The 18,465-nt window shown below is 36.8% G+C and overlaps 1 protein-coding gene across 6 annotated transcripts in view; it reads right to left on the reverse strand.

The window, feature by feature from the left end:
- Positions 1-18,465, reverse strand: part of LOC142334682 (cytoplasmic dynein 1 heavy chain 1-like) — a 148,454-nt gene that overhangs the window by 97,471 nt on the left and 32,518 nt on the right. For all 6 annotated transcript variants that reach the window (XM_075382911.1, XM_075382910.1, XM_075382909.1 and 3 more), the window contains exons 15-19: positions 10,670-10,938; positions 10,183-10,518; positions 9,628-10,038; positions 9,141-9,473; positions 8,382-8,819 (exon numbers count right to left, since the gene is read on the reverse strand). In XM_075382911.1, coding sequence (XP_075239026.1) covers positions 8,382-8,819; positions 9,141-9,473; positions 9,628-10,038; positions 10,183-10,518; positions 10,670-10,938 — 1,787 coding nt within the window. The remainder of the gene's footprint in view (positions 1-8,381; positions 8,820-9,140; positions 9,474-9,627; positions 10,039-10,182; positions 10,519-10,669; positions 10,939-18,465) is intronic.

The following is an 18,465-nucleotide window of genomic DNA, read 5'->3' on the forward strand; positions in this document are numbered from 1 at the left end:
AACATTCAGAGAATAGTTTTAAAACATAGCCGGCAAAGAGCCGCCGTTTACGCATCAACGGCGGCTATTGACGCATCAACGCACATTGGGATTGATAGAAAAAAAAGATAAAAAATTAGCTGAACTTTCTGTTTTTTCAGTCAAACATTTCCAATTTGGGGTGCAGTTTCAGTTAGATTCTTAAACTATACTCATTTCAGCTTCCAAACAGAGAACTATTAAGCTTAATACTAATGTCAGCTACCAATCGCTCTAATGAACTTTCATAGCATAATGCACTATATTTTAATAACAGTGCTTTATCGATTTATCGTTTCTTTTGAATTTGCTCTTTTGACATTGACTATATTCACAAAATTGCAAAACTCAAGGAGTGAAAGTCTTTACTTCGAAGCGGGGGGGGGGGGACAACGGCGGGAGGGGATGAAGTGGGGGCGGGCTTGAGGTGAGGTTAGGGAATCAATTTCTAGGAACCGTCCTTCACACAATAAGTATAAGTCTCCAGAACTGCTGCGGTGAAACAAATGCTAGGAGACTAGGTTGAAAAGTCAAATGCGCCATATGAAAAATCCGTCAAGTGAAAAATTGCATAAAAGACAAACAGGATTAAAATAATTGCTACAAATTTCGTTTGAGAGCAGTTAACAATAATCTCCTAAAAAGTGCTAGTTAAGTCATTTATGATAGAACATTTCGACTATAATTCAGCGTTAACGAGGGTAATAGACGATAACATCACTCTACAAACCAGCAGCTGAAGAGATTCATCAACAAGAGAACGACCGAGAGAGAGAAAACGAACAAGAAAAAGGAAATAAACGCCAACCAAGAGAGCGAGAGAGAGAGCGCGCGCTAGCAAAATTTTCAATGATGAGATTCGACTCTGGAACTTCTAGTTTTCTAGCCTGGATAGTATTTATACATATCGGAAAGAAAGTGAAAAAGGCAAAATTAAAGAAAGTTCAACTTTCTCTCAAATGAGAAGTTTCCAGATTTCAAAAGTTTCCAAAAATTTGGAAAAACTTAAAATTTGATTTTAAAAAAATGCTAAAAAAGAGTCATTTGAATATTGATAGGCACTCAAAACTCTAGCAACTATCGAGCAGCTTATCGTCAAACCTCGGAGGAGCTCCCTGAGCCCATGGAGACGAAAAAAGTAATATATTCAAAAAAACTTGAAATTGCGAAAACTTAAAAATGCTTAAATTCGTAATATTAAAATCATGAAGAACATCTCTAAACAATGCAGTAACGTATTATCAAACCCTAGAGGAGGTTCATTGGCTCTGAAGGCTGGGGCAACCTAAAAAAATGACAAACTTTCAACAAAAAAAATTGAAAACATCGCAAATTTATCAAAAAACAGCTTAAACTTAAAATTAAAAAGTTGAAACTTACTATCAAACGCCTAAGGAGGTTTACTGACCCCTGAGGCTAAAAAAACCTGCATATTGACAAATGTAAAAAAATGAAAAACTTGAAAGTTTTTTAAAAATTGCTTAAATTCGCGATAATACATCTAGAAACTATAGAGTAACCTATTATCAAACCTTAGAGGAGGTTCTTCGGCTCTTAAGGACGGAGAAACGTAACAAAAGACAAAAAATTTTAAAATTGTAAGTTTTATCAAAAAATAGCTAAAGTTTTTCAGTTAAAAAAATTGAAAAGTATTCTATGGCCAATACTTTCAGTAACGTATTATCCATCCAAAAAGGAGCTTTTCGGGACCCTGGGTGTGGAACACCTCAATGACAAAAAATGTCAAAAATATTAAAAGTTTCGTCAAAAATGCTGATATTCAAGATGTTAAAACCTTGAAAATCATTCCATTAACATCTAGCAATTATGCAGTTAAAACTATCAAACCCTGGAGGAGGTTCATTGGCTCTCGAGGCTGGACAAACCTAAAAACTGACAAAAAAAATTAAACATAACCGACTAGCGTCGGGCGAATTGCTCTCAAACGACCGGCGAGCGGTTGGCTTTGTCAGTAGCTTGCCACGGGGGGGTGGGGGGGTGCACCGGGGGTTGATGGAGGGCAACACTGGGTTGGGGGGGGACAGCGCGGTGGGGGTGGAGGCGATAGTGGGGGTGGGGGTCAAGATGGGGAGGGGGGTCTCAACCTCTAAGAACCGCCCTTCACACCAAAAGTATAAGTAAAAAACTGCAAAACAGTTTGAGCTGAAACAGAGCTGAAAGGCTCTAAGAGCACTTAATGCCCGCTGAGCACTACCTGTTTATCCCGTTTTTGAGGACGAAAAGTCAAAAGCGTCAGACGAAAAATCGGTCAAGCGAAAAATCGCATTAAAAAAGACCGACAGGACTAATATAATTGCTACAAACTTCGTTTGAGAGCAATTAAAAAAAATTGAGAAGTTTCATTAAAATATTGCTTAAGTTTGATATTAAAAATTTGGAAACTAATCCACGGCCACTAAAAATTTTCGAGTACCTTAGTATCAAACCCTAAGTGAGGTTTTCTGACCCGTGAAGCCAAAAAAACCTGAATAATAACAATAAATGTCAAAAAAATTCAAAAAAATTGAAAAAGTTTTGTCAAAATGCTAATATTCGTGCTGATAAAATGTTGAAAACCACTCCATCACCACTAGCAACTATGCAGTAACCTATTATCAAACCCGGGTTCCTTGATACCTAGGGTTGAAAAAAAATCAAAAAATGACAAACATTTTGAATAAGCTGGAAAAAATTGTGAAAAAGAGTATAAATTTGCGTTTTTGTCCGGAATAACAAGACATATAGCTCATAAAACGATAGAAAAAGCGCTTATGTGTTGAAAAAACCTTAAGCAACTTTAACCAGCCTCAATTTTAGACTGGTCCAACAAAAGTTGGAAAAATGACCCAAAAAAAATCGAAGAATTGCAACATTTTGGGTTCAAAAACGCCTAAAAATTACCCTTTAACCTTAAACTACGGCTTTCTCCGCAGTTTCACCGAACTAAGCACTTGAAGGACTACTAAACGCAGCTAAGGGCCTCTAATGAAACGTAATGCCCGCTGGCCGCTACCTGTTTATCCTGTTTTTAAGGACAAAGTCAAATGGGTTAGACGAAAAATCGGCCAAGCAAAAAATTGCATTAAAAAGACCAACAGGACTAATATAATTGCTACAAACTTCTTTTGAGAGCAATTAAAAAGGAGAGCACCTGAATAATAGCTGTTGAGAGGCTGGAAAATAATACTGAAGTATTGCAAAACGCCCAGAAAAAGTAATGCAAAACGCCCTCAAAAATAGACAAATGATTTCATTTAAAATGATTCATTCATCAAAAACACATTAATTAGATCCAAACACAACCGGGCGAATTGCTCTCAGAGTTACTTCGGGCGAATATCTCTCAAGTGACTGGCAGCCATTGGCAGTAGCCAGCTGGGGCTCGGACGTTACTTTTTTTTTGGGGGGGGGGGGGGGGGGGAGGAGGAGGAGGAGGGGGGGGGGAGCAGAGTGGCAGGGGAAAGAGGATGGGGGTGGGTACGGTTGCGTGTACTGGAGGAGAGGGCTCCAAATCACCAGCTGGAGGGGGTGGGCGGGGGTGTTAGGGGTGGTTGAGCGGGGGGGGGGGGGAGTTGATTGCGATGGGTCAACCAATCAAGAATAAGAACTGCGCCTGCCTCACAGCATGACATTGTCGCCTCGAAACAGTCTCGTTGAATCTGCAGCTCAGTCGATTAAGGACCTCCGGGGTTTACCTGTTGATCAAATTTTTGAGGAAAAAAGTATAAAGAATCAGACAAAAAACTGGTCAAGCAAAAAAATAAAAAAATTCCACACGTTCTAGAGCAAGTAAAACCGTCACCATGGAAATAAAAACACCATCTTCGGCCAAAAAACGAAAGCCACACAATTATAAACAGGATTTCTTCATAAAATGGAGAAACAGAATCTAAAACGGCAAAGTGACAAAAATGAATCAAAATTTGATTCCAATGTATTGATTTTTGATAAAGATGGTCAAAAATTCTTCCAAACGTATAATTATTGACTGGTATAGTTTCAAAAACCATTTTTTTTAGTTTCAAAACCAACTTTTTTGGCACTCTTAGAGCAATGAAATAGCCGGCAAATTACCGCAAAATTGCTACCGTTGACGCGCTTGGCGCACATCCGGATTGAAACAGAAACTGACAGAATTTTAATTCTAAGTGTCAAAGTGCTTTAAACTGGTGTGCAGTTTCAGCTGGATTCTAAAACTATACTTAGTTCAGCCTCTAAACCGAAGCAAGCTTAATACCAATATCATCTAGCGATCGCTCTAATGCACTCTGATGAACGTTGATAATCTAATACACTATTACTTAAAGACCGGGCTTTATCGGTTCCTTTTGATTTTGCTCTTTTCACATTGACCGTATTCGCCACATTACGTAATTCAATAAGTGAAAGCATTTAAAATACATTCAGTTGAAATAGTGAGTGAAGCGAGTCAGAAGTCAAGCGTGAAAATCGTGACTTATGTAAAACACAAAATGTGATCAAAAGGTAAGGCGAATTTAAAAAAGGAGAGCGCCTAAATAATCTCCGTTGAGTCAGTCATGAGTCAAACGTCAAAACTGACCTAACAATATTAAAGATAACCACCAAACGATGAAAGAATTGATCTCGAATGACTAGCGGGTACTCTAATCTATTGCAGCCTGCTTCAGTGGGGAGGGGGATCGCTAAGAGGCTTCAAATGACACCATTAGAGGTTATTATATACCATTATAAGAACTAATAAAATCTAGTGAAAAAACGGCACCCAATTTGGCTCACGTTTCATTTGACTTTGAGTAGTGAACAGCCGCCACCTAAATGATTAGAAGAAACATAGAATAAACCTGTAGAAAAGGTCGAAAATAAGAATTGATCAAGGAAAAAGACATCGAGAAGTATAAAACCACGAGACACAAACCCTTAAATACTCGGCTAAAACTAGGCAAAAACTGTTCAAAATTACATTTTTTTAACAAAATCAACTCATAATAAATATCAATCAATTTCAAAGAACACTAAAAAATGATAGAACAGCTAATTTCAAGCGCACAACTGCCCAAACCCTATAAAAAATGAATACACAAACCGTTGAAAAAAAAAACAGGGCAAAATTGTAAATATAACCGACTAACGTCGGGCGAATTGCTCTCAAAAGACCGGCGAGCAGTTAGCATTGTCAGAAACCAGCCACAGTTGGTTGAGGCTCGCATTAGCTGAATTGAGGGAGTATGATGTGAGGGTAATAGATGCTGACATCACGCCACATTAGAGCAGCTGAAGTGCGGCATCAACAAAAGAGTTAAGAAAAAGATAGTGTGCGAGAGATAAAACGAGAACGAGAAAGAGAACGAAAGCCAACCAAACCCAAAGAGAGAGAGAGAGAGAGCTGGCAATATTTTTCATGATGAGATTCGACTCTGGAATTCTAGTTTTCTAGCCTTCTTAGTAATTAAATCATATAGCAAACAAACTGAATGTGCAGAAAAAAATTCCATATTTTGCAGTGAAAAAACGTTCAAAACAATTTTCGTCTCTGGAGTTCTGTCATGTAACCCATCTGCACTTAAAACTATTTGGTGGCCACTAATGATCCTTGAACTCAGAAAAGGACAAAAAGATTCAAACATTTTTTATTGCAAATTTTAACAAAATCTGGCCAAATTTCGTAATATTAATAAAACATACCCACAACTATTTCATTGTCTCAAAAGTTATCCAGGATATTATTTCGAGCATTAAAAAATTTAACAGAGTAATAAAATTCCAAAAATGATTATTTTCCGAAGTTTTAAGAAAATAAATTTTATCACAAAATTGCCAAAACTTGAGTCATTAAAACATTGATAACCATTCCATTAACTCCAGAAACTATGCAGCAGCTTGTTATCAAAACTCGGCGGATATCCCTGAGCCCTGGTTCTGATCAAATAAAAAACTAATTATTAAAAAAAACGCAAATATTTTTTAAAAATTGTTTAATTATGTGAAATTAAACTATTGAAAATTCCATTACATCTAAAAACTATGCGGTAGCCTATTACCAAACCCTAGGAGGTTCTGTAAAAAACTAGAAAAATTGACAAATACTTGAAAAAAATTTGAAAATTGCAAAATTATAATAAGTTATTAAATTCGCGATAATAAAAACTTGAACAACATTCCATTGCATCTGTAAACTATCGAGCAACCTATTATAAAACCATAGCGGGGAGGGATTGCAGAAGAAATTGCAAGTTTTATCAAAAAATTGCTATAAGTTGTAATATTAGAAGTTGAAAACTAATCCATGGCCAAAAAACTTTGCAGTAAATTATTATTAAACCTTTAAAGAGATTTTCTGGCCTCTACGTCAGGAAAAATGTGAATCAAGACAATGTCAAAAAGAACGAAAAAAACTTCAGGTTTTGTCAAAAAAAATGCTACTAAAACTCGTGATATTGAAATGTTTAAAACCATTCTATTACCACAAGAAATTGTGCAAAAATCTATTATCAAACCTAGAGGTTCCTTGACACCTAGGGCTAAAAAATGAAAAGCATTTTCAAAAAGCTTGAGAAAAATTTATTATAAATTTGCGTATTTTTGCTTGGATTACCAAAATATATAGCTGTTAAAAAGGTCATAAAAAGTAATTATGTCTCGCAAAAAATCTTTATCAACCTTAACCAGCCTCAATTTTAGACGTGTCCAACAAAATTTGGAAAAATGACAAAAAAACAAGGAAAATTGCAACATTTTGTGTTCAAAAACTCCTAAACATAGCTGGCAGATTGTCAGAAAATAGCCGCAATAGCTTCGTAGATCTGCAGTCTCCAAAAAAAACAGTAAAAAGACAGACCAAAAAAATTCGTCTTTTCATTGAAGGCTGATGTTATATTTTGATTAAAAATCTGTATAACTTATTGCTGCCTCTATTAGCTGATCTCAAATAACCTTCATTTAGAGTGACACACACCCATTTGACCTTATCTCTTTGTATTAAAGTAGATAAAAGTCAATTTCAAATTGAGGAAGTCACTTTTGAGAGTGAGGTAAGTCAAGTGTGACCAAAAATTTAATCACGCGAATGAACAAAAAAACTCGCTCCACTAAGAGCGAAAAATGACGTCACACATGCAATTCAGTTGAAATTGCATGAACGAATGAACAAAAAGTGGCTGTGACGTCATATGGTCGTAACAAAAATCATGACGACGAAATAAAAAAAAAACCAAGAGAAGGCCAATAATAGCCCCAGCTATCGCTGTGCGGCTACTAAAAATGACCCTTCAACCTTTAACTACGGCTTTCTCGTTAGTTTCACCGAACTAAGCACTTGAAGGACTACTAAACGCGGCTAAGGGCCTCTAATAAAACTTAATGCCCGCTGGGCGCTACCTGTTTATCCCGTTTTTAAGGACCAAAAGTCAAATGGGTTAGACAAAAAATCGCATAAAAAAAGACCAACAGGACTAATATAATTGCTACACACTTCGTTTGAGAGCAATTAAAAATAGGTAAAATTGAATATGGAAGTGTAGTAATTGCTTCAGATAGTCTAATAGGCTTGAAAACGCAGTATCACTAGCTGAGATAATTGATAGAAACGCCCTGAGCTGAGTGAGTTAAAACAAGAAAACTGCTTGAAAAAAACAGGCACATGATCAAGAAAATTTTGCTCGCTTAGCGGAAATTCTTTCATCTACTTTTCTCACTTGCTCTCGAAATCAAAAAACGACATGAACAAAAAATTACTTTTCTCTCTTCTAAAGACTTTTACATCCTGTTCTTAAATACTCTAAAAATTATCAAAAGAGACGCTCTGCCAATCCTCCTCTTTGATTCGTAAAAAAGGAGAGCGCTTAAATAATAGCCTCTGAGAGGCTGTTCGCGGATATTAATAACCAGAAATCACTAAGCTTTTTCCTTCTTTTTAATTTAAGGCTGTGAAGCACACTCCCATTTCATAATAAGAAATAGAGATTCGCATCATTAGTAAGAAATATTAGACTTGGTAACTAAGACTGATTAGTACAAAGTTCAAAGACCGGGGATCTATCGTGGGCTTTATGAGTTTATCCCCCGTTTCTAAATTTGATTGTTTTGCGGTATCAACTCTTATCATTGTAAATGCTTTACTGAGCAAGCACTGTTTAAAAGCACATTGAGCGAAAAATAAAACTAGCCCACAGAAGTCAAAAAGACTACTGCGGGAACTCATGCTAGCCTGCTTGCAGAGATGATAACGGCATCTATTCACCACTTACATTTGACCATACTTAAATTATTCAAATGAGAGAACCAATTCCAACACTTTTATTCAGCTAAAAATGCTTTCATACAGACGAAGTCGGTAGCCTGGTTCAAACTTCTCATACAGATTAAACTTGAAATCTGATTTGTACCTGGAAACACGTCTGCCAAAAGGGAGCGCATAAGGGGTATGTCCTCAGCAACCAGTTTTGGAATTGTGGTCTCGCAGATACATTGAATCAGCACATCCTGCTCATTGATCTGCTCGGAGATTGCATAGGGGTCGACTGTCTGTCCCTCTTTCTCCAACTCTTCACGCAGTTTCATCATCCTTTCTCTCTTGATACTACCGGCACAGTTCAACACGGCCTTCAGAGCTCGCAGCGTAAAGTCATAGTGACTTTGGTTTGACAGTTGTTCAGTGCAAAGACGGAACAAGGGAACTATCTTTTTGGACAGAACCTCGGCGGTGCGGAAGCCCTGAGAGAAGAGCATTACTTGCGCAATGAGCTGTTTATCTGGTTGCGTCATGGCCATAGCACGGAAGAGCTTCTTCAAGTTGTCGGGCAAGTTGCTTCTGCCAGCGTAGTCTTAAACAATTAACAGTTGTGGGAAACAACACAGCTCACGGAGCATACTCTAAGCTTTCCTGACTCCACTCCAAATTTAAATTATAGTTAAAATTACACGCAAACTTTGTTCCATCTAGATACGAAGAAAATCTTGCCGTTCTGTCAGAATTAAAATATTACCAAAATTTCCGTCTGCTTTTGAAAGTCTTTCGTACGCAACATATTGACAAGTTCGCCTGCTGTTAATTAGCACTCCTTCAAAGTAACAATCCCTGCTCTTTGTAAACTATACTATTTTCCTAGTAAGGACAGAAAGAAAAGAATAGTTGAGTCGCTAACCAGGATTCATAGTGATGAAAACGGCCATGTCAGGGTTCACCGACACTGTTTTACCAACTAGCTCCACTGTAAGCGGTTTGTCTGGCTTCACAGTCAGAGATCCCATTGCTTTCAGTGTCTCCTGGATGGCCTGTATCTGTTGGGACACAGCTGACAACATTTTCTCCTCCAGTCTGTTGAACTCGTCAAAACAGCCCCAAGCTCCAACTTGGCACAACCCAACGAAGATTCTGCCCATGGCTTGGAAGTCAAAGGTCTCGTCACAGTTGAATACAAGGACAAAACGTCCCAGTTGGTTGCCGAGAGACTTCACTGACTCAGTTTTTCCAGTACCTAATCAAAAGCAAGTCACCCAGAGCTTTTTGTATGTCAAAATTATGTTTTGCCCAACATGGAGAGAAGGTTTTTCAGATCCAGTCAAAAGGAAATCAGGGTTTACACGTATTCGGGATTAGTTCGAGAAAAAAGCGTTATATTTCACACCCACCTGCGGGACCGAAAGGTGACCCTCCGTATTTTCCTTCCAGAGCCTGGGTGAGGGTAAAGTAGCATCTATCGGTCAGTGGTGTCTGTACCAATTTGTCCACAACACCCAAATATTCAAACCCATAGTTAAAATGGGCATTAGACATCACAATGTCCAGCTGTTTGAGAGGATTGGAGTTCTTGGGATCAAAGTAGAACCTCATTTGCATGAGCCACTCGAACATAGTGCTGGAGTTCATCTTCTTGGACACCATGAGTCGTGTTACATCTCGTTGATGGACCAGTTCTGTAATCATGTGTTCCAATTTTTTCCTTCGTAACTGAGGCTGCTCAAGAAGGACGGAATCAGCTAACACATTGAGAATCTTCTCCACGTTTCCACTCACTTGTTCCAATGGCGAGAGATCAACGCCTAGCACAAAAATAGCACCTTTATTAAATGTTTTCGTCATTGGCAGAGTGAAATTTCTTTTAGATCACGCCAGTTACGCTAGTACTGAAATCCATCCAAAACTTAAACTGATTATTTCAATTGTATCTGAGATCATTAACTAACCTCCGTCGATTTTTTTCAGAGCATTCTCAGCATTCTGAGTCCACGCGATTTGGGCAGCTATGACAACCAGCTGGGCTTGATAGCTATCAAGCCATTCCATATATTTCTGTTGATCAATTACTTCTGCAGTCGAGAACTGTTGGACACCAGCAACTCCATCAGCCAGAAACTTGGCCAGAGACACTTTCATCTCGCTCTCAGTTTTGGTCAGCCATTCGTTGATTCGAGGGTTCTCAATCAGAGACACTTTAGTCTTGTACACCACTTGTTCTGCCTCTCGCGAAGCAACGCCCTCCACAATTGTGTAGTCCTCGTTGAACATCAACGTATTCACTCCTATGGGTAGATCAAATCTCAACGTTTGACCAAAGTGCATCTCAAAAAGCTTCAATTTTATCATAAGAGATTACGCGATAGCTTCTTTGAGGAGAACACGTGAGTACATGTGAACACATGCAGTAATGTTCCATTTAAAACGTCTAATTACCCGCAAACATCTTTTTGAAGTGCTTCTGCAATCTCTGCACATTTTTGCTGTTTCCGATGATCTCAAGGAGATCCTCGTCTCCCACAAAGTAGAACCTGGGAAAGGATGCCCTCTCTCTTTCAAGGTACTCTCCAAGTGCCTTCTGAATCTTGTTCAGGAGATCGGCCAATTTCTCGAGCTGACGCTGCACTCCTTGAATGTTGAGCACGTCTAGGACCAAAGGAGCGCGTACTACCTTCTTCATCAGGCCTAGGAACTCCGAGCTAATTCTGAAAATTCACAATTCATATAAATCCCCATCTTTTTTATTTTGTTACCACCCCTTAAAATACTGGAAAGGCAATAGAGACAAGTGTGTGAAAAATGCAAACGCCAAAAAAACATAGCTGTCTATCAAGAAAGAAATATTAGGAAAAGATTCAAAATGAAGCATCTTGCATGCAAAAATTCTGAGACTACCGACTTCTTACGAGTTTTGTGAAAAAAATAACCAATTAACGTCGTATGAATTGCTCTCAACCGACTGGCCAGTGATTGACTTTAACATGCGAACTGAGGCTCGACTTTGGAGGCTGGCTTTAGCTTAGTGGGAGGCGATATGACCATGGGGGAGAGGGGATCAAACTCTAAGAACCGCCCTACTCACCATGAATTTATGTCTCTTAAGCAGTTCCCGCGAATCACGTTCTTAGAGAATAGTGACTCGCTGAGTCTCGAAGACAATTTACTGCTCTCCGAGCTTTACCTGTTTAATCCATTTTCGAAGACGAAAAACGAAACGGCCAGACGAATAAAAACGATCCGACGAAAAGTTAATAGCACGAGAAATCGCATTAAAAAAGACCAGCAGGACTAATACGATTGCTTCAAATTTCGACTGAGTTCAATTAATAATCAACGTTTATGAAGTTGTGTTCTTTCAGCCTTGAACTGCATATTTATCATGGATTAATCTGAGTTCAAACATAGTCAAACCAATTTGAGAGTGAACTAAATCACCGGCGAACGTACAATAAAACGGCGGCAAGGCCGGCCAGTTTCTGCAATTCTCTTAAATAGGAGGGCCTTTTCTTAGATTTTTTATGCTCGGTTCCGCTAAATTAACTCTTACAAAGCTTAGCATTAATACCGTCAATTAGCATTCGCTACAATGAATACCGATAACCTGAAGATAATTCTGATAATTATCGAGCTTTCATAGCCCACCCAGTGATGAAAAATCCTAATTGACAATAAGAGCATGTCGGCTGTACGAGTAAACAAAACAAAACATAGCCGGCAAATTGCCGCTGCCGACGCACATCAGGATTGAAACAGAAAAAGAGGAGATAGAAATTGAGTTTCAGAAAGTGTTCTAATCCGGTGTGCAGTTTCAGTTAGATTCCAAACTTCTAAACTGAAAGCTATTAAGCTTAATACTAATGTCAGTTAGCAGTGGCTCTAATGAACTTTGATAACCTATTGCACTATGACTTAATTATTTCTTTTGATTTTGGTCTTTTGACGCTGACCATATTCACCAACATTGTGTAATTGAAGGAGTGTAAGAAAATGAAATTCATTCAGTTCAAACAGAGTGAACTAAGTCACGAGTCAAAACTGAAAATCTTGACTTATGAAAAAAACGAACAACGTGATCTAAAGGTAAAGCGAATTAAAACCATAGCCAGAAGAATTCCTTAAAGGACTCGAAGTAGAAAACTTAACATCCTAACTGAACCGATGCACCTCCTCATTGCTTAACTTAGCATTTTGGAACAATAACAGGAAAATTTACATGAAAAAACTAACAGACAAAAAGCATCTGATCAAAACTACTTTAAGTTGCGACAGAAGATCTGTTAGAAAACTTTGCGATACAGTAAAATAGGTAGTTCGAAACAAAAACATGCCAACTGACAGACAAGGTAACCGGTTCATAAAGACAAAACCGAGGAAAGGAAAAATTCACGAAGGAGGACAAAACGAAAAATGTTCTACTTAAAATTAAAACAATATTTTCTACAGAGCTGTAAATGCAACTTACGCAGAAATCTTTGGAGAAAAAATTATAAACATACCCGGCAGATTGCCGGAAAATAGCCGCCGTTGATTCCAATAAGCATGATTGGGATTGAAATAACAGAAGATATTGAAAAAAAATTTTGTGCAAAAACATTTTTTTAAGTCCGATTTATTTTGATGGCATTTCGTGGTTGAACATGCTTCTGTTTTAGAGAGAGGCTACAGGGGCTACTATCAATACCAAAAAGCATTAGAGATGGTAACTAAGACTTATAGGAACGACGTTCAATTAGCGGGCATCTAAAATTGGGCTTTATGGGTTTATCCCGTTTCTACTTCTGACTTCAATTTTTTATACTGACTCTGTTCATTTTGAATTGCTTTGCTGAGCAACTGATGTTCAAAATCACTTTTAGCAGAATGAGAGAAGAGAGAAACTAGCCTAGAGAAGTCAAAAAGATTTCACGCAAAATGTTGAAAAGGCGGCAAAATGAGGTAAAGCGAAACATATTAGGAGCGCTATAATAGCCGAGTGAGAAGATGAGGGCGCCTATTAATTACATCTTCTGCTAGATCAGTCACCCAGCCAATACTTCGCAGAGAAAAAATGAACAAGTTGAACATAACCGACTATCATCAGTCGAATTGCATTCAAACGACCGGCAAACGGTTGGCTTCGTCAGTAGAGTAGCTAGCCACGATTTAGTGAGGCTAGCTTTAGCTTGATTCGATTCTTTAACTTTTAGTTTTCTTACCTTGTTAGTAATTAAATCAAACAGAAAACAGAATTTGAAAATTTGCAAAATTAAAAAAAATTTTCCAGTCTTCTACAGTCGAAGTCAACCGCTCGCCGGTCGTTTAAGAGCAATTGGCCCGCCGTTAGTCGTTTATGTTTTGAGAACTCAAATAAGAGTACTCAAAACAATCGACGTCCGGGGAATTGTTCTCAAACAACCAGCGAGTGGTTGACTTCGACTGTAGCTAGCTACGGTTTAGTGAGGCTAACTCTAGCTTAATTGAAGGGGCGTCAGGAGAGGGTAATAGATGATGACATTACTCCACAAAACATCAGCAGATGTGCTGCATCAACAAAAGAGTTAAAGAAAGAAAGATAGTGTGCGGGAGATTAAACGTGAACGAGAAATAGAAGGAAAGAAACCCTAAACAATAAACAACAGAGAGGGAGAGAGAGCTAGGAAAATTTTCCATGATGAGATTCGGCTCTGCATCTTGCAGTTTTCTAGCCATGTAAGTAATTAAATCATAGAAAAAATTGAAAGTGCAAAATTAAAAAGACAAACTTCCACACTTCGAAGGGAAAAACGTTAAAAACCATTTTTTGTCTCTGGAGTTCTGTTATTTAACCCATGTGCGAGAGGTAAAAGTTTCGTTGGCCAGTAATAAACGCTAAACTCAAAACGAAAAGGACAAAAATATATTAACAAAAATCTTGATAAAGGACGAAAAGGACAAATGGAAATTTTAACAAAAATCTTGATAAAATTCGAGATATTAGTATCTTCGAAACCATTTCAATGTCCTACGAGACTATCCAGTCTCCCTATATCACGTCTTAAATAGTTTCACTGGCTAACAAAGATCCATAAGCATGGAACAAGCTAAAAAAAATTCCAAAACTTTAAAATTTAAAACTTTAACAAAAACTGCTACTAAATTTTCGTGATATTGAAATGTTTCAAACCATTCTATTACCACTAGAAACGGAGCAGTAATCTATCATCAAAGCTAGAGGAGGTTCCTTGACACCTAGGTCTAAAAATCTCAAAAAATGAAAAATTTTCAGAAGACTTGAGAAAAATTGAAAATTCTAAATTTGCGTGTTTTTGCTTGGATTACAAAACCATATACCTCTTAAAAAGGTCATAAAACTACTTATGTCATGCTTAAGACCTTAATAAACTTTAACCAGCCTCAATTTTAGTCTGGTCCAACACAAAATTTGAAATTACAAAAAACACGAAAAATTCCAACATGGGCTCAAAAACTCCTAAAAACGAGCTCGTTTTTAGGAGTTTTTCAGCCCAACATGTTGGAATTTTTCGTGTTTTTGTGATTTTCGAAATTTTATGTTGGAGCAGACTAAAATTGAGGCTGGTTAAGTTGATAAAGGTCCTTGAGCCTTAGATTACGGCCTTCCCAGTACTTTCACCACATAAAGCACTTGAAGGACTGCTATATGCGGCTAGGGGCCTCTGATGAAACTTAATGCCCGCTGGGCGCTACCTGTTTATCCCGTTTTTCAGGACGAAAAGTCAATGGGTCAGACGAAAAATCAGTCAAGCGAAAACTCGCATTAAAAAAGAGCAACAGGACTAATATAATTGGTACAAACTTCATTTGAGAGAAACTAAAAAGGCAAAAACCCTTAAAATTAATATCTAAACAACTTATTTCTTACTGAAAACTGCACTTTCTAGCTTTCAAAAGTCACTTCACAAAAACAAAACCTGAAGAACTGCTCGTAATTAGACACTGAACAATTAAAATTACAGCGCGAAACAAAACTGGAAGAATTTAGGCAGAAAATTGCTCAAACTTACTCAATTATCTTTAACAAGAGATAACAGGAGATACTAAAAGTTAAAGCAAATCAAATAGAGAGAAAACTAAAAATGCTAAAACAACTGATTGCATCCACAAAGCTCCCCAAACCCCATGAAAAATAGAAAAAATTGCTGAAAAGGATTAGAACAAGACAAAAAGTAAAAATGACTTCAGATAGCCAAAAACGTTTGCAAACCAACTATAACTAGTTTCAAAAATTTAGAGAAACACTTTCGGGGGAAACTTGGAGTTCAAACTAAAAAACTGCATTTAAAAAGTCGTATTTGATCCAAAAATTACGCTCGCTTAGTGAAAATTTTTTCTACAGCTACTTGTCTCGCTCTCGTCAAATAAACTACTTGTCAAATAAGCGACATGAACAGAAAAACACTGTTTCGTATCTCAAGTCTTCAGCAATTTGACCAAAACCCTTTGTTTTCACGCTATTCACATCCTGTTCCAAATACAACCGAACGAAATTACCGATAAAACTAGTAGTAAAAATTAACGATTTTTGTAAATATGACGAGCACACACACAAAGGCAGGTATCGGGTCCTTCAAAGATATAGGAATCTAGAAGTGGTAGCAGAACAAATGGCATGTCATAATAGACTAAGAAAGTAGTCCAAAATTGTCAAAAAAAAACAAAACTAAAAAAAATTAAGAGAACTGCTATATTCATTTTTCTAAAATTTTCTCTTTTTCTCATATTTCTGTATATTTGCTTTTATTTCTCAAGAGAGAGCATAATGCCCTCTCGGTGCTACCTGCTTATCCTGATTTTGACAAATAATCGGTCAAGCGAAAAATCGCATTAAAAAGACCACAGGACTAATATAATTGCTACTTCGTTTGAGAAAAATTGAAAACGAAAACATAACTGGCAGATTGCCAGAAAATAGCCGCAATAGCTTTGTAGACCTGCAGTCTCAAAAAAACAGTAAGACAGACCAAAAAAATTCGTCTTTTCATTGAAGGCTGATATGTTATATTTTGATTAAAAATCTGTTTAAGTTATTGCTGCCTCTTTTAGCTGATCTCAAATAAACTTGATTTAGAGTGACACACACCCATTTGACCTTATCTCTTTGAATTAAAGTAAATTGAAGTCAATTTCAAAGTGAGGAAGTCATTTTTGAGAGTGAGGTAAAACAAGTGTGACCAAAAACTTAATCACGCGCATGAACAAAAAAACTCGCTCCACTAAGAACGAAAAATGACGTCACACATGCAATTCAGTTGAAATTGCATGAACGAATGGAAAAAAAGTGGCTGTGACGTCATATGGTCGTAACAAAAATCATGATGAAATAAAAAACATGGCCGGAAGAATTCCGGAAGCGACTCGAAGCGTCAGAACTCCACTAACAAAACCGTAATTGCAACGGAAGCCACTACTTTTTGTACTAAACCATTAACTCACTACCTCTCCAGGTTTGCTCTAAAAATTGGTGAAACTTAAACCACTGTCAACAAGAGAAACAAAATGCAGCAAAATTTTATATTATTGAAAACGTTTGTTAACGTTAAAAAACCCAAAAAAACTAAGATGGTCAAAAACCTGATAGTCTGAAAAATCTGACAAGGTTGTCAATAGCCCTCAAATAATTCATGATTCTAATCTGAAAAAGATCGCGAAAGCAAACGGCAGATAATAATCTTAGAAACTAAGTAAAATCTTTTCAAAAAAGAAAGCTCAAATTTAAGAATCAGAAAACACCCAGAATTAGACTTCTAATCATTGCGATTAAGACAAAAAACAACACACACCTGTTCCTTGTTGTACATAAGCTAGACAACATGATTTCATACCAAATCAAAAATTAAATTGATCATAAAAAAGACATAAGCAGCAGAAGAATATTCTAAAGCAAAAATCGTTGCAATTTATACCAAGGCCGGAAGAAAGCTGTAGTAATTAGTCATAAGTGAAATTTCGGAAAAAGCTTGCTATCAAACTCTCAGTACTGCCTTATTTTGAAATAAATCAATTGCAAACCAAAGAAATGACGAAAAGCTGAAATAATTCATTTTTTACAACTGAAAAGAATCAATATACAGAAGATAAATGTAGGTGCCAGAACGAAACTAGAATGATACTAACTATAATGTAAATATGGGCACAAAGTAAGGAACACCTAACAAAAAGACATCTTGATTTTTGAAAGTTAAAAATCAATTTGCTTTTTTAAAGTTAAAAATCAATATAAAAAATCAAGAAAAACAAAAACATTTCATTGTTCAGCATTCAAGACATAGAAAAGATAACTAGTCATTCGATACAAAAATCTATCCTCCTGACGAGAACAAAAAATAGGAAAAAGCAGAATTCATAAATATGAAACATTGAAACATTTTGCAAAGTTGCTCGAAGAACTTTTAAGTTAAGACTGCATTTATTAACGGCGTTTTAACTGTTTTTTCAAAACTTAATGCCAAAAAATTATTGAATTTTTGTTGAAACGAAATTAAAGTCCCTCATGTTGCACAAAAAAACTATTTCTAGCAATTACAACCAAAATACAAACGAAAAACTGACGAAAATCGAAAAAAACTACCAAAATTGGATTAGCATATGTACAATTTATGAAACAAAATTACACCGAGGTAGAAAGAGGCGTTGAGTATAGGAATTATCAAAGAGAAGTTGCAATATTAACTGATTTTTGACAAAAAGACGGTTAAAAGATCCAAAAATGAAGAAATTAATATAAAAAAGCCAAAAATTAACTAAATAATCAAGAATTGTGCCAATTTTCAACTTGAAACGCATTTTCAGCTCTGCAAAACACTGTGGTATCAATTTCCGAGGTTAACATTTCAATAGAGTATCGAATTAAATTTATTTCAACAAGAAACCAAATTAAAAGCAAAAAATTGGGCCATTTAGACGAAAAAACGGCTAAAAACGGTTATCTATATGTGCAATTCAGTCAAAAATTACTTTTCAAAGTCAAAACGTCATTCACTAGACTCAGCGCACGATCAAAAAAAACTTCTCTCGCTCAGCGAAAATCTGTTCACCAAGACAGCTTTTCTCACTTTCGCTTTTAGGTCAAAATGCCGCGTGAACAAATCTACATCCTGTAAAAAAACCGAGAGAAAACCAATACTCCTCTTCGAGTCGTAACAAAAGAGAAGACCAATAATAGCACCAGCTATCGCTGTGCGGCTATTGAAAAAAACTATTTTCAATAAATGCATGTGAACAAAAAAAATTTTGAT

This window comes from Convolutriloba macropyga, chromosome 2, assembly GCF_964194025.1.
Source record: "Convolutriloba macropyga chromosome 2, txConMacr16.3, whole genome shotgun sequence".
NCBI lineage: Eukaryota > Metazoa > Xenacoelomorpha > Acoela > Convolutidae > Convolutriloba > Convolutriloba macropyga.